The sequence below is a fragment of the Anser cygnoides genome, chromosome 5 (genome assembly GCF_040182565.1).
Source record: "Anser cygnoides isolate HZ-2024a breed goose chromosome 5, Taihu_goose_T2T_genome, whole genome shotgun sequence".
Classification (NCBI taxonomy): Eukaryota; Metazoa; Chordata; class Aves; order Anseriformes; family Anatidae; genus Anser; species Anser cygnoides.
In genome coordinates, this window is record NC_089877.1 from 43683145 (window position 1) to 43711103 (window position 27959).

Here is a 27959-nt window from a genome sequence, read left to right on the forward strand (position 1 = left end):
CAGTTGTGCTGTAGTCAGCAAGACTACAGCTCACTCCCATATGTTGAAAATGATGGCATTCTTTTCCTTTTCCTATCCTTAGACACTGCTCTGGGCTTTCTCCTAGTTATCAGCTGCAAACTGTTTCCCAAGGGAATCCAAACTGTATTCTTTCCCACCACGCCAGAAACTTGCTGGTACTTTGACACTGAGGAACTTCCCGCCTGCAGCATTAAGTCCTGCTCCACCCATCCCAAATGAAACCACACAGCTGAGTGATCTTCAGAACTCAGAGCACCCCAGAAATTCCAGCCCAGAAACCTGTAGGTCAAGAAGGAAAACCAGAAGCCTGTGACTATGTTTCTGTGCAGGCTTCGCTCAGATCCCACTGAAATTTCAGCTACCAAGCCAGTGATACGGGAGGGCATTTCTGCCAAGCTAATGCTGTGTACCAGCTGCCCTAAGAGGGCAATACCCACAGCATTCAGAAAGACTTCAGGAATCAGTGGCATGTGCCAAGGCAGCATTCACCTGCATATAGAAACTTGGACTGCCACATTGCTTGGACTCATTTATTGCCACCCTTGTCTTTATGCTGGTGAAGAGTCCTTGCAGTTCCAGACTCATTCTGATAATCCTGCATTATCCTAGGTCCAGCTGGATCTTGATTGTGCTGTTGTAAAAGGTCCCGGCGCAGTTGGAGCCCCCAAAGACCAACACTGTGTGCAGGTTATGCTCATCTTTGTTCTCCTTGCCTACAGCCATCAGGTGGGGGGAAGTCAGATGAAGCAATGTGTGGCCAGCTCGGGGCACAGAGCAGAGGCCATGGTGGCTCACTGTACTCCATGAAAGCGTATCTGAAGTAGAAAGGGTCTATCAATACAGGAAAAACAAACAAACATATTCCTAATGCACAGGGTGAAACAAACAGATCAGACTAGGTGTTCAGAAATGGCACTGCAGTCCAACAGTCACTGTCAACTATGGAAACAGGGAGGGAGATTCACTTACCTAGGTGAAAAACAAAGGCGTCCTGCAGGGCTCCCCTGGCATTGCAGCCTCCGCTGATCAGAACCTTCCAGTCCGACACAGCCAGAGCTGCATGAAAACTGGGACCAGAGCAAAACCTAAAGGTGACTATCACAAAACCTGCTGGGGTTGCCTCCATCAGGAATGGGCAGAGGTGGGCAGACTTGAACAGCAGGCTGGGGGCTTAAACAGAAGAATGGAAGTTTTCTTCTTGTCCTCTTCTGCCCTGATTTGCTGAATAACCCTGAAAAAGCTGTTTGTTTCCCTCCACCAGTCAAGGAATCTATCAGGCCTGAAAAGAACCTCATTACCCCAGAAAAATCCATCAAAACTTCTGTGTTTTGCTGTACAAAATGAGGTGAGAGGCTAGATGGGCTTTGGTCTCATTTAAGTCAGTATTTTAGTGGGTGATAGAGTCTCTTAAGGAACAGCACATTCCTTCTATAAGCGTTTGTTCCTCTCTGGGGATCTCTTATACTCTAGGTACCATGGAGACCAAACAGCAGGCAATACAATCCCATTAGGACACAGAAGAAAACTTCCCCTAGCCTGAAAGGCAGACTCCCAGGGACCCTAAGTGATCTGCACCCCTACACCTTACAAGCACCAAGTAGTACAGCACAGGAATTTCTGGTCCCACTGTAGAGGAGCCACCCACTGTATTTTGACTAGTGGGGCACAGATACGTAACTGGGTCTGATCACAAACACCTTTTAAGCCTGGCATCACAGAGAAAGGACAGAGGAAGAATAGAGCTCCTGGGTCTGCAACAGGATCTTACCAACGTGCAGAGGGCTGTCCTGCAAGGAAAGGGACTGGTGTGTACTCCATGAAACCTGAAAGCCAGGGAAAAGGCAGACAAAACGTCTAAAAATCACTCCTAGTAGCATTTCTCAGCCTCACAACTAGACAATAGCTTCCAAAGTCTGTCACATCAGCAGCCTACCTTTTCTGTTACCTGTTATCCAAAAAAGGAGTTTCGTATTTTTCCCTATTCCCTCCCCTCTTATCCCACAAAGGGTTTCTTTAGCTTGTAATTCTCCATCTCCACTGATTAGTAAGGATTTTTACAGTGCTAATGCTGCCTTCCCATCCTGCTTGCCTCATTTCCCAGTCCTTGCCTTAGAACAGACCCTCCAGATGTGGCTACCTGGAACAGACTTTCTTACCCAGATCCAAGATGTGCATGTCACTGAGGTAGAGATAAGTCCTCTGACCGCCAAAAATCAGCAGCTTGTTCTTCAGCAGAGTAGCTGAATGCCTGAACAAAGAAGAAACAAGCGAGCAAAGTGTCTTCAGCAAGTTCCCAGAAGCGTTAGTCTTAGTTCACGCTGCCTTGGCTTCTTCTAATGAGCTGCAATAGCTCCCTCCATCTGCGCCTGCCCCTACCCCAGCCATTGCAACCCACAGAACCCCATCAGGATTCATGACAGCACATTACTCAAAACACAGGGCCATTTTAAGGGAGCAAACAGTGAAGAACAATCACTTAATTTTTAGGAAACTACACTGGGATGGGAGGGAAGGTGGGAAGAGGCTTCCTGCTCTGTTCTGGAGGGCTGGAAGAAGAGCACTCTCACCCAAACCTAGGCAGAGGCTTCTCCCCTTCTGAGATGGGCTGGTACCAAATTTCATGTTCTGGATTGAAGATGTAGAGCACATTGCTGCAGGGTCCAGCTGCCTGTGATGCCGTTTTATGGAAAGTCCCTCCAAAAACAAAGAGCTCCTTGCGGTAGATAGTTGCACTGTGGTAAGTCAGCATTGGCATCCTCCCTTTAGCCTGGGAAAAGTTCAACACATGTTTATTAGGAGAAGTGCATTATTTGCTGCATGGCCCATAGGAAAGGGGCCCACAACATGCCATGAGTTCTGCAAGTCTCAATTTTCACTTTATTGGCTCCCAATCAGATCTTTGCCACACAGGCATACTCTGCATCACCAGAATGCTCTGATGAGAGCAGGAAATCAGCCTCCTACCCCAGCTGCCTCAGAACAAGACAGGGAACATAAAGACCTCATCCCAGGATTATTCTGTAAAAAGCCATCTTGTGCCAGGAAAGAGAGAGTCCTTAGCTGACATGGCCCTCTGCAAGGACATGACAGAATCTAAATTGCTCAGAGATCTGCTGTGCTCAGAGCAGCTCTCTGATTTGGAAAGACCAGTTCCTCAGTATCCAACGCAGCTCTGAATAGCACCATACAGAATGAGAGGCCATTTCCCCCCGCTACTCGCACAGTACCTCCCACACACCACCTTCGTCAGACACAGCACTCTGCAGCAACCGTTTTTTCACCTTGCTTCATTCCCTGTAGGCACAGCCTCTGGTTTCTGCCAAGCCTGTGGCCTTTCGGCACGGTTGGGATTGACAGATACTAGAAGACTGAGCAGCTCAGACAGCCTGCAGCAACAGTGGACCAAGTCTACTGGAGTACAGATACGGGCACACCAATTGCCACATTCAGGCAGGACCTGACACCCTTCCTCTGCTTTTATCTTAGAAAAGCTGCAGTACTTACAGCCACAGGAAGCCATTTCCAGGTGACCGTGTCCAAAATGTAGATGCTGCTGTAGTCTTTGTCCTCCTTTATACCCCCAAAGACGTAGATACGCTTGGTGTCTGGGTCATACGTAGCAGTGTGCCCACGCAAGCATGATGGCATAGCATTTTCTTGCTGGAGACCCACTGGAAACCAGAAATCGCTGTCTGTGGAAGCAACACCAGGCAGATGGTATGAGAGTTTGAACATGCTCTCAGTTTCTCCAAATTTAAAGAGTATGTCGTAAAATCTTTACTCAAGGTTCCTTTTATCTCCTCCTCTCCTTTGACTCAGGGCTAGAGAAGACTTACACAGCAATGTTTCTGTGTAAGGAGTGCAGGGGAATACTAACTAGGTGGGAAGTAGAAAGGTGGCCGAGAGGATCGATGAGGTGCAGAAAACTATAAGGTACTGCAGTTGTCTCTCATGCTTCTCCACCTGTCATCACACACTGCAAACAGTGCTATTGCTTTTGCCCTTTAAAAATCACCCAGCTGTGTTCAGAATTCAAATGTAAGCTCCTGGAGAGCTCTCACATATAGTCCCACTGCCTCCGAGGGCACTGAGCTGTCAGCTCAGCCTGGTGCAGCACCAGTGGATGCCCAAGGACAAGGGACATTAGTGAAGAATGGGATTAAAAAAATAAAAGAAATATGGAAAAGTAACAGAGGGTGGGTGGGTGTGGCAAAGAGAAACAGTACCTGAGAAGTGGTAAGGAATGCATGCTCCAGCTGAGTGACTCGCAATCAAGACAAATCCACCCAGCACCTGCCTTAGCAAAGACCCCAGAGGACACCCTCCCACTCAAGTCATCCTGGATTCCCATCCACCCATTAACATCCCATTGCCTCCGATAGCCCTAAACTCCTTACCAGTTTCCAGTTTCCAGAGCGCATCCTTGCAGGACCGCTGATCGAAGCCTTCTCCGCCAACCAGAACAGCCATTGCCGGGTCACTGAGGCACATGGCATGGCGCCACCGCGGGCTGGGGCTGCCTGGGGAGGGGAGAGCACCGTGCTGGGAGCAGGCTGAAGAGGCACCTCCAGCTCCCTTCACTGGGGAGAACGAGGCAGCTGAGGGCTCAGAGGGGGAAATGAAAAGGCAAAGGCTTCAGTTCCCTTCTTGTTGGGGTGGCAAGAGGCACAGCTCCCTGTGGAAGATCTTCTGTTGGCTTTGGGGAAAATCTGCTCTACTAGGAGAGTCATCTGTAGCAGAGGGAGCCAGCAGAGAGGAGTCTGGCTGGAATACAGGACACAAACAGGCTGCCACTTCAGAGACAGGCAGGCACACGCAGACTTAGATCCCACTGAGAACCTGTCCCCAGAAGGATATCTCATTTGTGCTGTGCCCTTGCGTACTGTTCACGAGAGCATGTAGGAGGGCTACTGAGGAACAGCTTGTCAGTGCCTGAGACATAGCAACCAGAAGCCTAGATCTGCTTCCAGAGATATTCCTCCTATTGCCCCGTTTTTCCTCCTTTCCCATCCCAACCCCTGTAGTTTGCTGAGCTTACCCTCTGTTTCAAAGGGCTATGCACCCAGAGGCGTGCCTGAGGTTCAAAGGGGCTACAGAAGCACATTGGAGAGCCTGACAGTATTGGAGGCACCTACACAAAGGTATTGAGGACACGACATATACACACAACCTGTTTGCTGTTCCAAATCACTGGGGAGATAAAGAATCAAGCATGAGAGGCCTGTGACATTAAAGGGAATGCCATCACCAAAGCTGGAAAGACAAACCAGGGTCTAGGAGACAGATTCTCACCTTGCAACTCCTCCACTGCCAGATCTGCAAAGGAAACACAAAGATGTCCCATAAGGAAAGCAGCCAGCAGACATAGACCACAAGTGCTCAGCTCTCTGGTCTAAAAGCCCTTTGGCCTGCCTTCCTTCCTCCATCCCCCAGCAAAGCTACCTCATAGCAACAAAGAAGGTGCAAGACCAAGAGTCCTGAAGAAAGGCTCATCAGAAGAAATGCAGAAGACAGGTAAGAGCAAGGCACATTTCCTTTGACTGCCATCATGCTGTCAGTGTTGCATTTTACTCCTCTGATGAAGGCTCATTCCACCCCCCTCTTCCCGCACCGCCTACAGTAGAAGCATCTTTCTGATGAAGTTACGTTTGTCTTTGTAAGAATCAAGTCAAGTCCCAGTAAGTGATTTCACATGGGAAGCACTAAACTGTTGTCAAACAGTTACACACAAACTTGGTCACACCTTGGAGCTGACTCGAAATTCACACTCCAGAACCTAAAGGTTTCGTTTCCAAACCCCTTGGCAGCTACCTTCCCACTACTGAAAAGTCAGTACAATTATACTATTTATATAGAGGAATATATATATTGCTTCTTGTAGTCGTTATAACGTGAATAATAACCAATGTTTTCTACAGACCAAGTGGTGGTATGCTGTTAGCAGGGGAACAAAAAGACTAATGGATAGGTCCCAGAACACTGTGGTAGGTTACTTTCTTGTGCCTCAGTTTACTCTTTTGTAAAACAAGGCTAACAATACTTGCCCTCATTTATAAAGCTTTTACTCATATGAAGAGATAAAAGATACTAAGTTATTGTACAGAGCATTGGCACTAAGAGTACCCCATGTTCTATTTGTCTTTTTCCCAACAGGTAAAAAATTATTAGGCAGTTTAACCAGGACTAAGGAGCAGTTCTCAGTACTTCACAAGGCACGGACAAGCACACCTTGCCTTGGTAGTACACTGAGAAATGCACTGGGAAGGTATTGCCAGCAGTACTGGGAGAGAGCACAGACAAGACCTGTAAAATACACCTGGAAGGTGCCAGAGTTACCTTCTGCATCCAGATCTTTCTCAGATGCTCTGGGTTCAAATAAAACTTTCCTGGGCTTCTTAGGGCAGACAGGGCTCTTCCTCCAGGCCTCACTGGGTTCCATCTTGCCAGATGGTGGCTCCAGGGCACAGGGTACCACCAGGGTCTTCAGCGGTGGGCGGAAATCCTTCTTCCCAGGCCTGGGAGCTCTAGCAGCCATCTCTGAGCTCTGACTCTTGACCTGTGAAAAAAAGTCCTAGCTAGTCAAAGCAGCTCCAAAGAGAAAGATCTGAGGCTACTTCACATTTGTCTGTTACTGGGCCAGAGATTAGTTTCACATTTTCAGGCTTGCTTTCCTCTTAAGTCTTAAGGGCCAGCATGCCAACAGCATCAGCTGCCAAACATATGCCAAACCACACAGCCTCCTGCTGCTAGGTGCCCAGCCAGCGGTCTGCTTTCAGACTGCTGGCTGCCATGGGCACAGCTTGCACAGAGGCGATTGGAAAGGCAGGAGGGCCATCTGTGCTAGGAGTAGCCAAGTGGACTGATCCCATCAAAGGCTGTTATCAACCCATCCAAAGGCATTTCACCTGAGAGTGCAATTAACCAATTTCTGTAGCTTAAGCGAATCTTTGACTCCAAAACCTGCTTAACCAGGCCTTCAGTAAGAGAATGGCAGCAAGTGCTGCTGCTAGATGTGAACTGAGCAGATTCAAGGGAGGGAGCACATACTAAGGAGGGGTGTAATAATGAGAGGAAGTATCCAGAGAACACATACAGCACTAGGATCCTCCAGGTCCTGACTGAGGGGCACATCATCAGCTGGGAGCACTGGGGACGGCGTCATCTCCGGGACCAGAAACGGGCGGGCAGGCGTGCTGCTAGAGATTCCCCGGAGCAGCTGCAACAGGACCAGTGATGGGCAGTGTAAAAATAAAAGAACAAGTTAGTTTACTAGCTGTCAGCCACAAAGGATGAGCAAAAATAAGTACTGCAAGGGACAGGCTCCCTACAATGGAATAGCCCATATTTTTTGGGGGAAAAAAGAAAATCAAAGCCAGACACTAAAAGATACTAAATCCAAGGACTTTAGCACATGGTAAAGCAATGGTTTATGTACCACAAATCCAAGAGAGAGGAGAAATGGAACTGAACCCATACTCTGTGGCGCACCTGCTGCAATACATGGGGCATTTTAGTAAAGTTGTGTTTAGGGAAAACTACTAGAATATCAAGAGAGTTGAGGTTCAGTACAGACATGTATTAATAGATCTGTGTGGCATGCCTCTGCCTTGAAGTAGTAAAGAGAAGAAAAATAAGTGGATAGGAGAAGAAGTCTAGTTCCAAACTGGCAAAGCTGAAGTGGTTTGTGACCCAGTACAGGAAGAGAAGAGGTTCTTGTTTCTTTTACCTGTCCATCGACAGTCAGGACAAGTTTCACAGAGTTGCCTTTGTCCATCTCTTTCAAGGAGGCCATAAAAATATCCGTCCTCCAGTCACCTTCCCACACCAGAGACCTGCACAGGGGACCATTTTATTTCACTCCATTACCAAGACGCGAGCTGGTCTGGGAACTCATACAGCCTATAAGAGGCAAAGGGGAAATGTTCTGTACTCTCTCCTATCCAACTAGTCTTCACAGTAGACAGTCAAAAAAAGACTTCCTATCCTAAACACATTGTTTCACAGGATCTGTGATATCTTTAATATAAACAATGCACCTGCGACATTTGGTTGCGTCCCACAGTCCTGCTGCATTTACCCTCCCCCAAATCACCCCAGGAGTCTCTGGTCTCATCTGTATAAAGCCAAGGGAAAGGAAAATAAGGAAGGCAGAAATCACGTTTCTCAGGTCCACCTCGTCTAGGACCAGCTCTGCTTGCAAAAATCCTGCCATCATCCAAGTGGTTCCCAAAGACAGAGGCTGTATACTGCTGACCACAAGGCTGCACCTGCTTTCATTAGCACAGCATTGTTTACAGCAAGGAGCTCCCTGTAGCCCCATCAGCTGTCTCTGGGGACAAGGGGAATGCTGAGGAGCATGATGTGGCACCTCACCTCCTCTCCTTGTCATCTCTTACCCCTAGATGCCGATACTGCTCAGAAGACACCCATCACAACTTCACTGCAGAAAGACTGCTAATTTACATCTCCATCCAGAAAAGTATCTTGACGGCACCAAAGTCAAAGTCTCACCACCCCTGGTGGGACAGGACAGCTGCTTCCTGACCCATACCCACCCTCAGTCCTTACCAAAGCCCCTCTGGCCACTTTCCCTCTGAGCTGCAAAGAGAAGACTCACAGCAGGCTGGGAGAGGACTGGCAGTGCTGAGCGGCCTGGGGAAGGTGCCAGCAGCACCCCATGTTTTTAGGGCACCCCAGTGACACCCAACAGCACCCAGTCCTGCCACTACCTGCGGGTGGGCCCCAGCGTGCCGAGCCGCTGTGCTCCGACACCCTGCGCCACCAGCACGTCCACGGCGATGCTCGTGTCCGGGGAGTACGAGCTCCAGTCCCCCAGCCCAAACACCACCAGCTGCTTGGGCAGCGGCAGGGGCAGCCAAGCCTGGTAGCCCATCTTGCTGGATTGGCTGGGAGAAAAAAACAAGGGAGAAAATCATAGAGAAGTACACAGAAGGCTCAGAAATACATGAAAAGGTGTGGAAATATCTTTATACCGGGGGAGGAGAGAAGGAGAGGGTTTGCTTTGGTTTAAGAGGAGGTTGCACAGGGTCATAGCAAAGCAAATAGATGGCCCGAGAAGGGACCATAGCCACAGAGAGCCCCCGGGCCCGAGGGGAGCCCGACTCGGCCGCACCTGCCCAGCCTCCGCGGCGGCTCCCGCAGCCCCCACAGCGCGTAGAAGGCGAGGCCGCCCTGACGGGCACCACCGCCCGCTGACGGACCCGGGCCCGGCCCCAGCCCCGGGCCCGGCCCCAACCCGCCCCAGGCGGCGGGGCGGCGGCAGGCGGGCAGCATGGCGGCGGGGATGGGGGGAGAGGAGTGAGGGGCTGTGAGGTGCCGCCATTAAGGCGCCGAACGGCGGCGCAGCTGCGGGCGGCAGCCCGGCCATCAGCCGCCCCCCCGCCTCCTGCCTTGGGGGGAGAAGGACCGGGACAGAACTGGGGGACGGGGAATCGGCCCCGCTGCCCTCAGGCTCCGCTCCTGCGAGCAGGAAGGAGGGCGCCCAGCACCGCCGTGCCTGCGTTTCCCTGCTCGTGCTTCTGTGGCTGTGCCCTGATGGCAAGGAGGAGGGACAGCAAACTGCTCTCACATCCTAAACCAGGCCCCGTCCTTGTCTCTGTAGCGAATTATACACATTTCTAGAACCCGAGCCACGCATCCCCTTCTGGGGAGGAATAGTTTTCTGATTCCTCAGTAACGTTATCAGTGAATATTTCTTGTAGCTTGCAAAAAGAGGAGCTTGTATTCAGCAATCGGAGCTACCACCAAAAGAAGACAGGACGGGAGTAAATAATAAAAAAGCATATTCTTTACTACAGCATGTATTCCATTACGTATCCAACCCCACTACTACAACAGTGAATAGCACTGCTAAGTTTAAAACTGCTGTCGATAACCAGACAACACTGAAATCAGTGGCAGAGCTTCAGTAGCCAAAGGAACAACGTTGCCCACACACAACTGGAAAGAAGAGTGGCCTCCCATGCAGGGCCAACCCAGCCCACTCAAGCGAGACCTTTGTTGAGCTACATGAGATCAGACCATTCCTGCTGCAGTCCAACCACAAGAAATATGGAAAGGGTAGGAAATGACTAACCTTGTGAAATTTCACATCACTTCTCTGCATCCCTACCAAGTTGCTTCATTGTCCTCTTGGCCAAATGCCTGAGCCATGACAGAGGACAGAGATTCATAGTGAGCTAATGGTTATGAAATAGCTGTAGCACTGTTTCTTTTATGTGCTCTTAAAAAATAAATAAATAAAACAGATGAAATGTGTAACTTGGCAGTCATCTATCCCTTTGATCATCTTTCTGTATGATTGCTCCTGCCCATCAATTATTTTGTAGAAAAGTTCCAGGCAAACACAGGATGAGAACAAAGACATCTGAACTTCTGCAGTACTTGTCCCACAGGGTTTTGAAACAAGACAAAAGAGAAAGGATGGCTAAAGCTCAGTTCTTGTTTTGACCAAGAGGTGTTCTCTGAAGATATTTCCTTCAGGCTGTGTAAATACAATCTTCATAGCAAGATGAAGTCGACGGTCAAGCAACTATGAGGAAATTGTGAAGGGCACTTTTCTTTAGATAATTTCATCAGTATGTGATAACTGAAAGGATGTTTTTAAACCTTCAAATTGGAAGCTTTAGTAACAGATTAGTTAGCCATAGAGGATCTCTGCAAATGGAGGTGAAAAGGTAGAATTTGAATGGTCTTCCTCCCAGTGCTTAATACTGGTAGTATTAAGCACTGGGAGGAAGACCATTCAAATTCTACCTGGTTAAAATTATATGAGCTTGGCTACTAGCTTGTTCCTCTCGAGTTCCTCAAATATTCAGTATAATCTCAAGTGCTGCAGAGAGTATGAAGAATAAAAAATCCCTGACAGTCATTTTAACAGACAGAAAAATTCCTGGCTAAAGCCATAATCACCAGCTGACAGAGCATTTTCCTATCCATTTGCAACTACAATGTTTGGTACACTCCAAAGTACATCTTTAATAGCTACTGCTTCTTTGCTCATAGAAGCTTTATTGCATTCATGTTTTGTTGGAAAGTCTGTAGTTTGGTTTCTCATATGAAGACATTCACTTGCTTTAAACAGAAGACAAAGGGAGTGATTGCATAGTGAAAAGTTTATTTAAAGGGAATAAGTTCCAATATACTATTACAAATCAGCCACAACACATTAAATATAAACAGTACAAACCAAGCCCAGAAGGAATGCAAGCACGCTATAAATATATCTTCACATGTGCCCTTCAGCAAGAGAGAGTCAGTGCCACCTCTCGTTAAAATATCCTGTTCTCCACTTAAAACTCATCTCTTGGGAGGAGATGAAAAGCAACAGGTTGGTGCAGAGAACTCAGTTTTGAGATTACAGGACATCATAAATATATCACATAAATAAGGACTTACAGACAACCATTACAGTTCACAAGAATATACATCTGGGGGAAAAAAAAAAGGCAAAAAAAAAGCATGACCAGCTACAAGACACTCTCCATTGCAAGACTATGCTAACAGCCTGGAGCAGCGAGTTGAGAGCAGATTGTTTCACCCTGAGGTGAGCAGTTAGTCACTTGGGCATCCTGGAGGTTGCACAGAGATCATCACCAACTATTTAGTTTCTGAGAACAGTTCCTAAACTTCAAGGATTTTACTTGGCAAAGCCTCTTTAGCTCTGAACTTAGTGGTTTGGCATCCAGCTTCTTTTGTAAGGGACTTGACTCACCAGTCCAGATGGGCTTAAACTAGATAACCCTAACCAACAAATCACAGAAGTCTTCTTCTCCCTGCCTGATAAAGGGTACGTATTTCTTGTGATGATGCTTCTGAGAAAGCAACATGTAAAATTCAGAACAGAATACAGAAATGTCAAGTGGAGTCAGGTTCACTCAGCCCGATGATCTGTCTTCAGCTGCAACAGCACAAGTGTTTCAGAATAAGATGCCAGAGACTCTTTGGAGGCAAATGTGGAATAGTCCCACAGAAAATTCTCCTCCTAGCACAATGTGTTTGAACGCTGCAGTTTGATGTACGCTCTAAAACCTTACAGTTAGTTTGTATTTACTGCAAATGCACTTATTTAGATGACTTAGCACTTTGACTCCAGCTTAACTCCTGGCTTCTTTCACAGTCCAATTAGCTAACATACTTAACAAGATCGGTTCACAGTTTTCCATTCTACCAATTCAGATGTTCTGCTACATCTACATGACATTAATCATCACATCCAATATTTTTCCCAGATATGAGAATTGGAGAAATTTCTCTCCCACTTGGAGATCATAAAAACTTTGTTACTCTGGTCTCTCACCTGGTTTCAATACACATGAGCACACACCCCTCAGCACTGGATTCAGATGCTTCTTAGGGAAAACGGTGAATGGCCACAAGGAATGCTATCTATGTCTATCTATCTAGTGTTTTTCTGGTCCTCAGGCTTAGCATCAGCATATCAAAAGGAGTTGTCCTCTGGTGTTCCCTGATATCTGACAGCAGCATATGATTTCCAAAGGCAAAGATCCTATGCTGCCAGAAAACTCAAACACAATTTTACTACTCATCTTACAGCAACAAGGCAGTCTAACAAACAGCTTAAATCTCCAGGAACAGCCTACTGGGGCTCTCCTTGCTTGACTTTAGTTAGTGCTTCCCCTGTACTTGAACGGGCAGAGAAACAGGGAGAAGAAACCCCTTGGCTTAATGACATCTATGGCTCTTATTTCAGACATGATCCCTGCTCCTAAGGCACCTTGTGATAAATCCTCCTCTATAGAGCTGTTTTAGTTGGGGTAGTGAAACAAGGAAGAAGGGTATAAGCAGTGGGGTTAAAAAAAAAAAAAAGGGAATTCATTTAGGGATTCATCCTCTACCCCAATTCTCACCTCACAAGAATGAGTACTACTTTCAGCAACTGGACGTGTGACAAGGGTCACCTCTAGCCCACCCTACCAGGTCCAGCAGCACAGCAACTGGCCCCACTGCAGGCCGTACGCAGTTACGTGCACACAGTTACAAGGAGACAAGCGCACAGGACGGAGCCAAAAAGAAAAGAGCGTGGCTACCTTTTAGACCGAGTTGCATAGTAACTCAACTTTCATCTTAGCACCTTAAGTCAGTCAACTAAGCTCTTTCTCTCCTTAGATTTAAGCACACATTTTCATCTTATCTGTTTGTGTAAACGGCTCATTAGCAATATTAATTTACATAACTATTAAATGGGTCCCAAACCTTAATTTGCAACTAGCCTATGCCTGACACCAATAATCTTTCACATGAATCCATATTGCAGGCCTCCAAAGAGTTTGTGAGTAAATTCAATCAGTAATGTGGTCCCTATTTAAGCAATTTAACCCCTCAGTGAAGTGCATACATTTTAAACTCCTGCTGCTACACTACTGCTAAGGGGGAAAATAAGAGAAAACAATGGGTAGCTTATGACCTTCTTTGACATTAAAAAATGTCCAACAGATTGTAACAATTATTATAAATAAACAATTATACAACCTAATTTTTATGCAAGTCCTATGCTACAGGACTGTCTAATGTCTCTGGCTGAACACCCGTATCTTATTTTTAGATCTAAATTATATTTGAAACAAAATGGAAAACAATTTCGTGCTTTCACAAAAGCAAACCCAATTTAAAAAAAAAAAGACTGTTTGCAAAATGCAAAAGAAGCTTATCCCTTAATTGAGCTTTTTGAATTTCTAGACACAATCTACTGGAAGAAGAAACACATTTTTTAAAACTGATCTGAAATCTTCCTTCAGGAGAAAAATAAGAAATTTTCCTTTCTTGAAGATTAATTTCCTTCTCTGAAGTGCAACTGCCTTTTAAATTCATTTTTCCTTCTAGACCCAAGGTCTAGTTCCACAGGTCTCCAATTAAAATAAGAAGAGCTTCCATCGCTGCCTCAGCAGATAGCAGGATTAGATACAAGTCCAGGAGACACAGAAGGCAGAAAAAAAGACACATGAGAAATAAGATTACTTCTTTGAACCAACTGTGGGTTCAATTTTGAATAAGAATGGCTGCTGTTAATCACTAGCCATGCAGCCAAGCTAGTGAATTTATCAGAAAATGAATAAAGACTACATATCCTTCCAAAGAGAAGTTGTCACTTGGATAATGAATGGTATTTGAATACCTGAGAAACAACATATTCACGTAATGTGGAAATTCAAGAATAAACAAAGAACAATTATCCTGTACAACTGTGAAGCTTCTGTTTCCTGCAGATGAAATATTCCATGTCTAAAACTATTTTGTGTTCTTAAGAGATACCAGATACATCTGGGAAACCTAAGTAGCAAAATAACACACAGCAAACACTTTCAGTTCCACTGCAGCAGGCCTATTTATGGGCACAGTGTGTTTGCAGGACAGGCACATACGGGTTGGGATGACGTACCATATTCAATGCTACTGGTAAGCTTAGGTCAGTGGGACTAGGAGATCGGGACAGTTCCAAACAAGTGACCTGAGCCTCATTAAAAGGTTGTCCCATGCTTCAGAAAGCTAGAACTGAGCAATAGGATCACCATCTACAAGGCAACTTATCTCCACTAAAACCACTAATACCTTGATAACTTGCACATAGTATTTGTTTCCGGAAGCAGCCAGAACTGGTAGCGAGGCAGGCCTTATTAACCTCTTACAACATGACAAAATGTATTTTGAATCATGATATAAGCAAAATATAGATGGTGTGGGGGGGGAAGTGGCTGTGAATTAGCAATATGGAGGCCACATTATAGGGGCAACAGTTCTTTAGTGGTAATAACCCACTAGTACACAGTAAATTGTATAACTGAGGGTCGATAATTCTAGAAAATCTAATGTGTGTACAGGTCAAAATTCCCTTTGTGATAAAATATATCCTAATTAGAAAGTGGAGCAGGTGCCAGACTATGCCTCATGCATTAACCAGCAAGTGCACACAGCACCCTGCAGATCATATCAGAAAGGACCAAAGGCATTCATCAAGTGGGGTGACACTGACATTTTTGGTCAGACAGACCAAAAGGCCTTTTCTGTCGTCTTCTGCTTAGTGTCTAAGAACTTGATAGGCAACAGAAGAAAAAAGGGGAGAACCTTATGCAAGTTGCTCAGGCCTGATTCAAGTGCTGTACAAAGGCTGTAGCATGGTCCTTTGTCTCCCCAAGAGGGGCTAAAGGAAGGAATAGTCCTCCCCAGGCTGCTAAATGAAAGATCACCTTACTCTGGCACATACCAAATCCTACTGTTCTACCTCCCTGTAAGATTGTCCTGTGCTTCCCTCTACTTGAATAATGCAGCTTTGCAGTTCCCCTCTTGCCAGGTTCTCTCTCTCCTTTGAGAAAGGTTACTGCTTTTCCCTCCATCACAGGGCCCAGAGTGACAGCAGCTCTGCTGCTTACCCTGATCAGCTCTGCTCCCTGCCTGCTCACCCTGAAAGTAATTGTGATCCAACCAGTCTTCTGGTTTCCATTCTCCTGTGCTCCCAACTCCGGCTGCTCCACTGTAAACTTCTCTCTCACACCTTCTTGATCTCCTAAGTGCTCTGGGGTAGTGAAAAAATAAGCAGAGATAGTAAAAAGAAGAGCTTGAATATAGAGCAAATTGCACAGCATTACCATATAGCCTCAATAGGAAATACGCAGCCCTCCTAGGAGAGTTAAATCTTTGGCTTTAACTACCCAAAAATCATTTTGTCCATCGTTCCCTCTCAATAGAAGGAATGGACCAAGTAGAGGTGCTTTACCTGGAGGATTTAAAAATAAAACTCAGAACTCTACTAGAATCACCATTCAAACAGCCATTTTGTGTCTCTGCAAAGAGGTATCAAAATGTAAATACAGCAGTATTCTTAAAAAGAGCATGATTTTAAGTTAAAAGTAGTAAAATAAACACCACTTACAGATAAATGTGATTTAAAATTAATCTTCAAAGGATTAACTTAATCCTTGTTCAACTCTGCCAATACTCGAGCAGAAAGTGATTACTAATGCCATCGCCAGCCACCAAAACAGGCAAGGAACTCCCTCCTTTACCACATGGCCAGGGTTTGCAATGGCCTAGCTGATTCTGGTTTACAGAAAGGATTGGTTAAATTCCATCCCTTTTGATTTTCTGAGCAGAGATACTCTTTTGCAACAATACCTTTGTAACAGAAATAGCAGCTGACAAACTACACTTCCCTGGGGAGCATTTTCCTTGCTACATATGCTATTATCCAGCTGGCAGCAATACCAGTGAACAAACATGCTGCTACTGAGAAACATTTCCTGTATATTTATTGGTTGTATCCTAGCCGTTTTGTACTTATTCAACACAGCAGTAAATCATTTCTTCTGTTTTACATCTGGATGACAGGAGGGGAAAAAAAATAAAAATCTTTTGGTGGTCACCGGAGCTTTAATCACAACTTTTATACCCCTCTAATCAACAGATGCAACATCCAAATCTTAATCCATAGGAAAATCTTCCTATGAACTTCTAGGTGTGCGCCTTCCTCCACAGCTCCCACACCCTGTCCTAACCCTACCGTAGGCTGGGGCTGGCTGTTGTTAGCACGACCTGGCCACCAGCACTGGCTGCCACCAGCCATGCTGCATCCCCTCCCATGAGAATGAAGGAAGCACTGGCTGCTGGTGACATTAGCGGTGGTAGGTGATAACATATCAGTGGTTAGGAGACAAGCCAGCCATGCTTTTGGCTCACTGCAGCTGACAGCTGCCCTCTAGTGATCCAGATGCAGCAGAAGAGTCTAAAGAACTATTTACAAAACAGTAACGTATCAAGAATATTTTGACTTCATTTCGTACCAGTGCAACAGAACGAAACCGTGACCACCTGAACCTGGCCTCCGGGCATTTACTGGCTACAACAGAGGCCCAGCCGGATGCCCGCACAGAGCAGGACTTGTGAAGTTTTACAGAAAGAACAGCTGCCCATGGACAACCAGAGAGTCACAGCCACCTTTCTCCACTGGGACAGCCGGGAAGGAGGATGCGAGGAGAAACCAGGTTGTGTCTGAAGAGGAAGTGGCAGAGTTGTGCCTTGGTTCTGTCACACAGCAGTGCCCATCGGGGAGTACCAGGGCTGGGCGGCAGCCTGCCATGCTCAGTACTGCCTGCCTGCCATCCCTGCCCCTTCCCATCCCTTCAGCTAGTGTAATAGACATGAAAGAACAGAGTCTTATTGCGGAGGAGAGAGTAGGAGTTATCGAATTTCAGCAGGTAGATGCCCTCGCCTGGGTAGTCGTGGCTGCCTGCCTGCACCTCCCGATGGCTGTCCCTTCGATACACAGGCATGATCTCTCCGTAGCGGTTCCGCAGGTAGCTTTTGGAGCCCCTCTCCACATCACCCACAGGAGTGAGTCCTGAATGGGAGAGAGCAGAGAAGTAGGACAGAGCCTGTTAATCTACTAGATAGTCCAGAAAAAGATAAGACCAGATTACAGAGACACACAAATACATGGAGGGCTAACTACGATAGCATTACACATGGTGTCTGCCCTGAGCTCTCTGCCAATACTACCAACAAAGACCCACTTTCCTTACCATGGCAAAGGGCGTGCTGAGAAGCAGTTCTCTTGGGAAGACAGTATACACCTGCCTGCCAGACTGGTCTCCTCTCCCTGGACTTACCTTCTAGCCAGCTCACTCCTTTTATACGTGCCACAACAGGGACTCCATAAAGCGCTCCACCGATATGGACGTGGAGCAAAGGAAAGGCAGGAAAGGTCTTAGCTGTAACCTCACTGTGTTTGTACATCCTTGATTCGCTTCTCCAAGAATAAATTCTTCACATAGGAACTTATATACTTTGGAGAACTTGCAAGAATAATTTCAGACAATAATCCCCCAGCTGCACTAGTCACAAATACACTTAAGACAAAGAATAGGTAACATGCTTCTCACAGCTACAAGGACACAGGCAGCAGTCCTCCCAAGTGCAGTCAACAGGAGCACCTGATGATATACTGGGAAAAAAGACACAAACAAACAACAAAACACACACACAAAAAAAGAACCTTTTTGCTCCCACCTGCCACCAGAAATTTCTCAGCCTCAGAGGCTGAGCAAAACACTAAAGTTAAAGTTTCAGACCCTAATCTCATTATCGGCTGGAAGCTGAACAAGTGATTTCTGATTTATTTTTCGGTGTGTTGAATTTCAGGAATGTTCTTGGAGAATAACAGCCACTGACATATGCTAGAGCAGGAAGGGTTAAATGCTTTCTCATTACAGCCTAACCAAAACCCAAAAGGCTGCAGAGATAAGCAGTCTGGGTAAGCAAAGTAGATGGAAATTACAGCATCTGACAGACATGCAGCAGCATGGCAAGAAGCATCACAAATTAACCTTCATGAGCTTTGCACCAACCTTCAATTTCTTCTTCCTCCTCTTCATCCTCCTCATCACTGGATTCGCTGACCTGAACAGTAATGGCAGTGCTAGTAACAGTGGTCCAGTCAAAATAGACTCCAAATCCGATGTCGTAGTCATCTGTAGCAAACTCCCAGCAAAGACGTTTCCCATCAGGATGGGTTGGCACACGGACCGTCACCACCTCGCCTCGCTTCACCACCATCCTAGCATTCTTCTCCTTTCCCATCTTGGTTTTGAATTCCTTCATCTTCCCCATGGTCCATGTAGTGGGTGGAGCCAGAGGGGGAGGCTGAGCTGAGACAAGGGAGAAAGATCAGCAGCTCATCTTACTTTTCACTGCCGACAAACTGTTACATGAAAACAGCGAAGCTATTTCTGATAAGGCTCTCTTATTCTGGAGCCTGCTCCCAGAAGCAGATGTGAAGTTTTCGCACAACACTAGCCAAGAACCCATGCTTCCAGCAGGAGTCAGCAGTGCCCCTGACACAGCCTCCGCTCTTCTCTGGTCAAGGCAGGCATTGGCACTTTAAAAGTGCCCACAGAGTCATTGACAAGCGTTGTCCTTTCAGGCCTCACCTTTCCTCTGCTCCCCAAGGAGGTCTGCAGTCTCCAGCTCAGCTGAAAGGATATCCACAGCACCAGTGTGATCCGACTGAATCATGACTATATCCCCTCCTCCTTGATGTATGTGGTAGTTGGTCATTCGAACAACAGCTTCCTGCACAAAGCACAGAGTCACAAAGATTATCACAACAAGAAAGTCCTCAGCTGGACTTAAAACAAATCAGTAATAATCTAAGAATCTTTCTGAAGTCAAGTCGGATCCTGCAGAAGCTTCTGTTAACAGCTGAAAAGAAACAGCTGGTTCTAAGGCACCTCTGCATTATTCCCCTCCACAGCACCAAATTCATAAACTCTGGAGAAAAATATGCTGCATTAATGTCACAAATTACAGACCCCTCAGCCTCCCCAGGAGTCTGGGCAGGCACATGTTTGCATCTGCCTCGGAGCTAACTGTCATCTTTCAGCAAAGCAACAAACAGCCTTGCAGATTTAGAGGACTACTCTTGGAAAGCACTCCCAAGGCACTGTCTCTCTAGGGAGAGCTTTTCAGCTCTGTCTGCATTTAGACTGCACCACGATCACACTGACATTCACTGCATCCTGGGTAAAGGTCCATCTGGTTTATTAGGGCCAGCCCTCCCTCCTAATGTATAAAAATGCACAGCTCCTGAGCTGCATGCTACTTGCAAAGTATTTCCCAAACGTATTTGTAGTGCAAACAAATTGGCTGCTCACCAAAAGAAACGAAAGATGGCAGATTCCCTTCAGCTCCCTCTCCCATAAATCTGCAAGAAGGGAATCCCCAAAAGACCCAGACAAGACGCAGAAGGTGAAAATAACCTTGAAGCCTTAACAAGCCAAAAACCGCAGGGAAGTAAGGACTAGCCAAAGACACAAGGGATTTCACAAAGCTGATGGATAACTTTTACTTCCCACTAACATATAGAAGAAATATAACTGAATCTACGTTAATATTATTTTCATACTAACACAGTCCTTAAAGCCTCAGTCCCACAGTGCACAGAAGCACAGCAGTAGGGTGGAAGAAATGTCGCTGCGCCTCTTTTCTTTTCTTTTAAAGTTAAGAAACACCCACTTACCTCTTTGGTGGGCTGGGTTTGGTCAGGCAGCTTCTCTTCTAGTTCAGCTGCTTCCTGGTCCTCCAAAGTGCAACCTTCTTCCTTCGAATCCTCTGTCACTCCAACACTCACAGGCGACCTAATCTGCGACCTCTCGGAGGAAGAGAGCACTACAATTTAGCACTTACACCCAGGGTACGAGTGGCAGAGCTCAGCCATGACAGGGCTCACTCCGCTCTGCAACTGGAATTCAAGGGGGCAGGAGGCAACCAGCTTCCTGCGGTCAGCGCCCACCACCTGTGCAAAGAGCCCTCCGACACCCCACTTCTGCCCTCATCTCCACAGGAGGAACTCTGTATGAAACACTAACACTGTACGAAGCACAGAAATCAGCAGTAACTTTTTCTGCTGAAGAAAGGACAACTTCTGCTATGCCAGCTAGTACATGGCACCTGTATATTCCATCACAGGCCAGCTGGATCAACGAAAGGATTCGAAACAGTTTGGACAGCCATCCTGAAAATGCCCTCAGTTTAAGTGGTCCATCACAGGTTTCCCATTAGCAATCCCAAGAAATACAGAGAACACACAGGTCCCTCTCTGCTGTGTCCAAATATGCTACACAGACAAGCAAGCTGTAAGACATACAATGGCAGCACAGGAATAAAGAGGTCCAAGATCTGCACTGTGACAAGAGGAGACGGACATGTCAGAACAAAAAAGAAAGGTACAAAGAAGTAAAAGAATGAGCAGGAAAGGAAACAGCAACCTTGACATTCTTTCTCTTGTGAACATTTTTCTAAATTACTGTTTAAAAAACAACCTCCTGCATATTGTATTTAACTGGAAAGAGTTGTCATCCCAAATGAACTCAAATGGATGCCAGAACAAGTCTTCTCTGACATACTGTTAGACACTATGCGAAACCTCCATGAGAAGCAACCCAGTCTTTAGTAACAGTCTCCTTTTGGAAAAGTGAAGCCTTCTCTCAGCACTACAAGACAAATGTAAACTGCCTCGGTCTGAAGGATTGTAAGTGTGAGAACACAGAAGTAATGAAAACTACATACATATTTCCTCAAATTTCTCCTTTCACAAAGGACAAATATTCTCATTAACAAGAGATCAGACTATCAGTCTAGCCTGGAATAGTTAATTTATTTATTTTTTAATCGCAGCTCAACTCAGAGACATTCCGTGCTGCATCTATACAGGTGACCAGAACAGGGCAAATGTGGCTTTTGTTTCCAGATCTGTACTCTGACTGGAAGAATGTACAAGCTCTGTAAGCAGATCTACAAATAAAATGTTCAGCCAATTCCTCTTCAAGTAACCCTTTTGGACCGTCCCCCTTCCTTTCAAAGGAGATTCGACTTACACAATTTATCAGGTAACATCCATGAGTATCCAGCATCTACTTTGGCCATTCCGCTCACAGACTACATTCATTCTTTAAAGAAAATTAGAGGATGTAGTAAAGAGTGATATAAGAACACATTTGGAGTCAAGAAAGTTAATATCAATGTCATTTGCATCAAGCCAAGATGACATCAAACTGCTATTTTAGTAACTAGGGTCATTGGTTGATTTTTTTTTTCATTTTCTTAATGAGGTCGTTATTTAATGAATAGTGTGATCTTCCGTCTGACAAATTTAACTTGCAAATTTCTAAAATTGTGTCGCATGCAACACATGCATGCTAGTAAATGAAAACTCCACTGCATGCAGCGTTTGTGCTTGCAGCCAGCAGACTGACCACAAGTACCATCTGCCCAACAGGTAATAACAAGCCACACAGCTGATAAGGTGGTTGATCAGCAGCATTAAGGGAAGTGTGATGTGAAAGACGAAGGGTGGAGAAGAAAAAACAAACAACACTGTCAAAAAACAGCAAAATGCATTTTCTAGCTCAGCTTTCACCAGAACTATACACGGTGGAAATGCCTAATTATTAAGCCGTCCTTCAGAATGAACAGAGAAAATTTCCTGCTGAATGCTCGTTAGTTCTTGTTGACTACAAAACCTACCAGCGTTCCCTCCAACCTGACTGAATCTGTGATCCGAAAAGGCGAGCCATGAACTGCACTTCGCTATTTCATGGGCTTTAAAACAACCTTAAGCCTACAGGAACAACTCCTCCTCCGCTGGTTCCAGTATACACTGCCCGAAAGCCGACAACTGCCTCCAGTCCCCTCTCTCCACGGAGCCAGCTCTCGGGCAGCGGAGGCGGCGGGGTGAAGGGGCCGCCACGCGTGGGCCGCGCCGCACGGGAGCGCTTCCTACCCGCACTGCGAGGCGCTGGGCTCCGAGGACTCCGCCGGCCGGTCCGCAAGCTCCGTCCCTCGGGCTGCATCTTCGTTTTCTAACGACAAACAGAGCACGCGGGAGGGTGAAACACCTCGCGGTGCTCACAGGCGCTCGGGCAGGAGGGAAGCTACAGCCGAACGCCGGCAGGGTCGCGCGGCTGCGGGACGGAGCGCCGCAGGCTGCGCCCAGCGTCCTGCGGGACGAGCGCCTTTAATCGCCTCGCCCGTGAAAAAGGGAGCCCCAGGACTGAGGCGTTCCCGGCGCAGAACCGCTCTCCGAAGCCGGGTTAACGCAAAAGGAGCCAAGGCCGGACTCGGCAGCGCGGCCGGGAGCCCCCGGGCCGCCGCCACGAAGCCTCCGCGGCGGCTCCTGCGCTGCCCCGAGCCCCAGCCCCCCGCCCAGCACCCTCCCGGAGGGCCCCCTGCGCGCCCCCGGCCCCAGCTCGCCGCCCCCGCCCCGTACCTGAGCGGCCCCGGGGCCGCCGCTCCCCGCCGCGGGGACCGCTGATGCCGCCCGGCGCCCCGGCGGCCGGGGGCTCGAACCGGGGTCCTGAGGCGGCGGCGGGCGGCACGTCCGACATGGGCGCGGGCGGCCCGGCGCGGAAACGGCCGAGCGGAGCCGAAGCGCCCTGCCGGAAACAGCCGAGCGGCGCCGGGGCAGGGACGGCGCGGGGCGGCCGCAGGAAGTGCGGGTTGCCACGGGAACGGGGAGCCACGGAGCCCGCCGCGGGGCCCGCCCGGCCCGGCCCGGCCTGGAGCGCCGCGGAGGTGGCCGAGTGGGTGGCGCGGCTCGGCTTCCCCCAGTACGAGGTGCGGGGCCGCGGGGCCCGCCAGCGCGGCGGGGGTGGGGGGGGGGGGAGCCCGCGGCTGACCCGCTCCGTTTCCCCCCAGGAGTGCTTCAGAGCCAACGGCATCACCGGCCGCCGCCTCGTCCTGGTGAACTGCAGCAGCCTGCCCGCCATGGGCCTCACCGACTTCGGCCACATGCAGGTGCCCCGGCCTGCTCGCCGCCCGCCCGCCCGCCTCGGCGGGGTGCTCGGGCAGAGAGCGGGCCCGAAACTGGGCAAACAAATCCCTCAGGCACACGGGGGTCTGACGAGTCCTCGGGTGTGAATCCGCGGAGGCTGCGTGCCACCCCTCCGGCATGCCAGAAGTACCTCAGGAGTGCTTGGCCTTGCTGTTAGCCTGCATTCCTCCTCTGACCCCACAAAAATCCCTAGCAAGGTGCACATGGCCTTCCTAGAAACTCCCTCAGAATTTCTTTTCAGTAATTTTCCACTTGCTGATCTGACTTGATTTGTGGAGCATCTGTAAATCTGGTCAGCTTTAACATGCAGCAACTGAAGCGCAGCTCTCAAGCAGCAGAAGGTCAATTCGTTATTGCTTCCTTGTTTTATGCCCTGCTGAACACAAACAACATCTCTGCCTCTTCCCTGTTTTATAAACATATAATTTTCCTTTCAAGCCATCTTTTCTCTAACAAACAACAATGGTTAAGCTCTTAGCTATAGTTTGGCCTTCCAAAGATTCCTGAAGGTTTAGAAAAGAATCATTTCATATCTAAAATATGTGTATGACATTTTTCTATCCTTTTATATTCATTGAGTTTTCACTAGAACCATGATAGAGGAGCATATTCTTGGATCTTTTATTGCCTCATTTAGGGGTGATAATAGGAAGCAAGAAACCTTACCTAAACAGCTCATTGCCTAAGTATTACAGCTCAGTATTTGAAACACGCTGAAGTTTACTCTTCATTAAATCACACTGCTTTTCTACGGAACAGTGTAATTATATTAAAATCAGCAGAAGTGTAGTGGTATAAGATATTAGAGATGCTGGTTATGAAGTTTGGGTTAACACCAAAACGGTAAAGGACCCACTAAAACTTCTAGCTTTTGTGATTATTATGTTTTGGTCTACTTCCCATTATAGCTCCAAACCTCAGCCAAAGCAGGCTTTAGCCAAAGGAGATGTGGATTTTTGAAAGAGGTCGTGCATGTGACTAAACTGTGGAAGCAGCACAGGTGTTGCCTATGTTTTACAGAGTGTAAAATGGAGAAATTAATAACAATTTGTCTTTCTCTTTCCTGGGATCTGTGGTTTGACTGCTGTGGCTTGCAGTTACCACACCCTTAAAGTCAGTAAACACAACAGCTGAAGAGAAATGCTAGCAAAGAGGTATCTAACAATTAGCATGTGCCCTACAAAGCAGTAATCATCAACAGAGAAGTGCAAGCTTAGGTTTGTTTGAACGGTTCTGAGAGATGTTTCAGAGTCTTCAGTCGTGCAGGGATGGATCCACTGTCTGAATCACAGTCATCTACTGTTGGCTGTGGTTTTGGTTGTGCTGATCTCACGCTTCTCTTTAAATGCATTCTTCCCTTTGACATCAAGCTGTAATCTGGTCTCTTGCAAAGTCAAACAGCTGTACCTTGAATCCAAACAGAGGGTAACATAGGCCTTTGTCGCCAAAGAAATCTATATACCAAAAAGCACTTTAAAATAAGAAATGTAGAAGGAAACCTAGATAAAACCACTTTAGGCTGATTTATGTTGTTGATATTAGCAGAGATGGAGCTAATACAGAAGGATCAGCAGGAAATCTGATTTGGGATCAAAAGGTACTAGGTTTGAGCAGGAGTCTCAGTTCAAAGCATGTGTGCATACACCTGGTGGTCAGAGCCTTCCGAGCCTACAGAGCATAAACACAGAGACCTGGCGTGAGGTGTGAGCTCAGACTGCAACAGTGTGTCTGCAGTGAGCATCAGCATCCCTGTGAGGTCCTCAGAGCTCTATGAAAAGAGGAGCAAAGAGAAAAATAGCAACTCAAAATCATGTAATGGAACTAAGACAAGCCCAGGAATAAAACTGAGGTTTTGCTTCAGCTGCAAACTAACTTTGCTTTAGTTGCAGGCCTGTCTTTTGTTCCTGTTTTCAGTATCGGCTGAGAAATTGAAACTGACCACACAAGTAATCCTAAAAGGGAAAACGTAATGGAAAGTTCAACAGATAAAACAGGTCCAAAATCCTTACAGATGTTTCCTGGAAGAGCAAAGCTCTTCACAGAATAAGGACAAGACTCTGGGTCACAGATGGGAAAAGTTATCTGGTTTTAAAAGAAAGGTGGTATCCAATTGCATTTTTTTCAGGGGTTAGAAGGGATAATTTACCAAATCGTAGTACTTTGACAAAGCAGTTTGATTCTGCTAGAACTGATTCATTAATGCCATTCTTTATCAGTGCAAGTTGACTTAAATTTCATTTTCTTCCTTCTCCTCCTCCGTAATGGAAACCACAGAGGGACTGGAGGCTGCATTTACTGAGCCAAGTCATTTGTTTCGCATTGTGATTTACAGTTGCTTTCCCCAGAGGACACAAGGTAGAAGTTCAAATAACCAGGGAGAGAGAAAATCTTTATGCTCCAATGAATAGAGTATGAGCACTGCTTTATTATTCTAGAGCACCAAAAAGCAGTTTCACCACTACGCTGAACAATCTTCAGTCTTTGTTTGAAATGGAATATGCCACCAAAAACATTGATCAGCACCACAAGTTTGCCTGTTGGTCAGAGTCGAAGGCATCAAATCGCAGTGGTGATTTTTTCCAGACAGCCACCTTAAAGAGTATTTCTAGTGCAAGCAGACACAACCTTTGTAGTCAGTCATTCGCACTTGCCAAAGGTGGCAAGTGTTTTATATGCTTTTTAATCCTCACCCTCACATTGGGATACAGGGATTTTGTATGGTGGTTGTTTAACAGCTGAGAAACACTAAGCCACAGGCTAGAGAAATCAACTGCAAAACCTGTTATCTCTCCTGTAGAAACTTAAGAAGAAATTAATCAGAGCTAGAATAAGTGATAGCTGGCATAATTCAGCAAGCTGGGAAATGAGTCTCTTCCAGTAATGCTTTCTGAAGCTTCTAAGTGAATTAGGAACATCTGACAGACTTCAGTGGAACCTAGATGTTCTTGAAGACCATGCTCTACCCCGCTCTTTGTGTTTTCTAACTCTGCCCTGTTCAGCTGGAATCCAGGTTTGCAGAGCTCCGAGCAAACCGTGGCCCACCTGGGTCTGTCTGTAAGGGTGGACTGGAGCAGGTGCAAAGGTGAGGCCATAAACCGGTGCGCAGGGGCACACCAGGTTCCCAGTAAGAAATATCAGTGAAAGGCTGTAAACAGTCAAAACCCAGATAGTTACCATAGAAATTAGCATGATAGCATCGGTTCAGTGACACAGAAACATTTTGCAATTTAGGGGAAATGGCAGTTTGATACAGAACTCCACGTTACATTTTGTGAAGGCTACTCAGCGTGGGCAGGTGAAGTTACTGCTGGTTTTAATCCCACTGTACTGGTATTTTAAATGGTATCAAAACCGCTGAAAATATCACTCCGGCGTTCTTTTGATTTCAGACAAGGTTCTTGAGAGTCAAGCCAAGGCTGCGGGAAGGTGTTGAGGAAATGCTGTGAAAGATGAGTAAAACCTTGAGCACTGCATTTCAAAGCCTCGGGCAGATCGGAAGGTTACGTTCTGAGAGGTGACTCAAAAATAACGGCACGTCTCTTCACTGACAGTGCCAGGTCCAGCTGGCTCTTACAGCCACTCACCCATGATTTGAGCAATACGGTTTATCGGTTTAATTAGTTTTTCCACCTCTTCTTCTGTGTATAGACTGTTGTTGACAATATAACTTAGCAAACAGCAATGTTTTTGCATTAGGCAGCATAGGCTCCAGCTCAGTCACCCGTAACTTGTTTGTTCTGCGAGCGCAAACAGGAAAGCCAAGCTAATTGTGCCACTAAAGAGAGCAGCTCTGATGCTATCACCCACAGCAAATCTGGAGAATGAGCGGTCTGCTCTCCTTTTACAATGTCACGCCAAGATCCTGGCCCTTCTGAATTGCAAATTCAAGAATGAAAATGTTCCAAAATTAAGAAACTCAGTTCATTTTTCTGCTCAGTGAATAATATGAGATATTGCCCTATGAAGTGAGAATTTCTGATATTTTTGTCTTGTATTTCAGGTGATTTCACGACATGTGAGGGAGTTGTTGGGGATCGAAGAGCCTGTCTTCAGCAGATCCATTGCCCTCCCATACAGAGACAACATGGGCCTCTTCCTGGAGCAAAAGTCCCGATCAGGAGAGAAAGCAGATGCCCTCACTTTCTCACAGTTTGTCCAAGAAGCAGGCCTGGAGCCCTACAGCACAGTTCCTCCTTTGCAACAAGCCCAGACTGGGTTAGAGGCAGATGCTGTCCCTGTGTCGCAGGACACCCAGAGGCAGGATTAGAGAGTCACACAGCAGTTCCACCTTTGTAAGAAGCCCAGCTAGGACAGCAGTATATACCTTTATTACCTTGCAGTAGGGAGATACAGTTCCACATTCTGCCATAATGCAAAAGGCCAGTGCAGCTCTTAGCTGTTTGATTAGAACAAACGCATCCCTACATCGCCTCTTTTCCGCAAGGATTTTCTGCAGCCCTTCATTTGCTTCCAGGAGCTAAGAGAAGCAGAACCCATAAATCAGGCATGACTTTACCACTGTCTTTCATTTCTGTTTTATAGTTGATTAAATAAAACACAAAAAACACAACCACAGATG

General features: G+C 46.8%; 3 protein-coding genes across 9 annotated transcripts; 1 reads left to right on the forward strand and 2 right to left on the reverse strand.

Moving 5' to 3' along the window:
• Positions 1–500: 500 nt before the first annotated feature.
• LOC106038838 (RING finger protein B) lies at positions 501–15647 on the reverse strand. Of its 5 annotated transcripts, none has more exons than XM_066998142.1 (13): positions 9155–9555; positions 8751–8927; positions 7748–7853; positions 7115–7237; positions 6358–6577; positions 5314–5337; positions 4419–4541; positions 3526–3713; positions 2589–2788; positions 2178–2269; positions 1790–1844; positions 991–1088; positions 501–836 (listed from the first exon to the last, which is right to left on the reverse strand). In XM_066998142.1, exons 1-13 carry the CDS (start codon positions 9313–9315, stop codon positions 622–624), a joined length of 1782 nt encoding a protein of 593 aa, XP_066854243.1. In that variant the 5' UTR covers positions 9316–9555; the 3' UTR covers positions 501–621. The 5 variants fall into 5 exon arrangements, 4 of the variants coding, with proteins under 4 accessions (XP_066854243.1, XP_013041083.3, XP_066854244.1 ...); XM_066998143.1 differs by having other exon boundaries at positions 511–852; positions 9155–9556; XR_010831891.1 differs by having other exon boundaries at positions 785–836; positions 991–1191; positions 9155–9556.
• Positions 11139–23005, reverse strand: TMED8 (transmembrane p24 trafficking protein family member 8). 2 transcript variants are annotated; one of them, XM_066998149.1, is made up of 6 exons: positions 22817–23005; positions 22331–22409; positions 20069–20198; positions 18981–19122; positions 18399–18698; positions 11139–17392 (listed from the first exon to the last, which is right to left on the reverse strand). In XM_066998149.1, exons 1-6 carry the CDS (start codon positions 22932–22934, stop codon positions 17175–17177), a joined length of 987 nt encoding a protein of 328 aa, XP_066854250.1. In that variant the 5' UTR covers positions 22935–23005; the 3' UTR covers positions 11139–17174. The 2 variants fall into 2 exon arrangements, with proteins under 2 accessions (XP_066854250.1, XP_066854251.1); XM_066998150.1 differs by having other exon boundaries at positions 22331–22454; positions 22856–22991.
• On the forward strand, positions 22933–27950 carry SAMD15 (sterile alpha motif domain containing 15). Of its 2 annotated transcripts, XM_066998152.1 has the most exons (3): positions 22933–23163; positions 23245–23343; positions 27381–27950. In XM_066998152.1, the coding sequence occupies exons 1-3, from the start codon at positions 22933–22935 to the stop codon at positions 27645–27647; spliced, it is 597 nt and encodes a 198-aa protein (XP_066854253.1). In that variant the 3' UTR covers positions 27648–27950. The 2 variants fall into 2 exon arrangements, with proteins under 2 accessions (XP_066854253.1, XP_066854254.1); XM_066998153.1 differs by lacking the exon at positions 23245–23343.
• The last annotated feature ends 9 nt before the right edge of the window (positions 27951–27959 follow it).

Bases quoted from the DNA above. Each gene is read 5' to 3' on its own strand.
- LOC106038838 (XM_066998142.1), bottom strand. From the start codon at position 9,315: ATGCTGCCCGCCTGCCGCCGCCCCGCCGCCTGGGGCGGGTTGGGGCCG. The intron at 3,714-4,418 runs GTAAGGAGTTTA...TTGCTTCCACAG, and splicing joins GCTCTGGAAACTGGAAACTG to ACAGCGATTTCTGGTTTCCA. The intron at 1,089-1,789 runs GTAAGATCCTGT...CTCTGGTCCCAG, and splicing joins GGACAGCCCTCTGCACGTTG to TTTTCATGCAGCTCTGGCTG.
- SAMD15 (XM_066998152.1), top strand. From the start codon at position 22,933: ATGGGCGCGGGCGGCCCGGCGCGGAAACGGCCGAGCGGAGCCGAAGCG. The intron at 23,164-23,244 runs GTGCGGGGCCGC...GTTTCCCCCCAG, and splicing joins TCGGCTTCCCCCAGTACGAG to GAGTGCTTCAGAGCCAACGG. The intron at 23,344-27,380 runs GTGCCCCGGCCT...CTTGTATTTCAG, and splicing joins CCGACTTCGGCCACATGCAG to GTGATTTCACGACATGTGAG.
- TMED8 (XM_066998150.1), bottom strand. From the start codon at position 22,934: ATGTCGGACGTGCCGCCCGCCGCCGCCTCAGGACCCCGGTTCGAGCCC. The intron at 18,699-18,980 runs GTGAGGCCTGAA...CCCTTGTCTCAG, and splicing joins CCTTGGGGAGCAGAGGAAAG to CTCAGCCTCCCCCTCTGGCT. The intron at 17,393-18,398 runs GTTGGTGCAAAG...TCTCCCATTCAG, and splicing joins GGAGGAAGAAGAAATTGAAG to GACTCACTCCTGTGGGTGAT.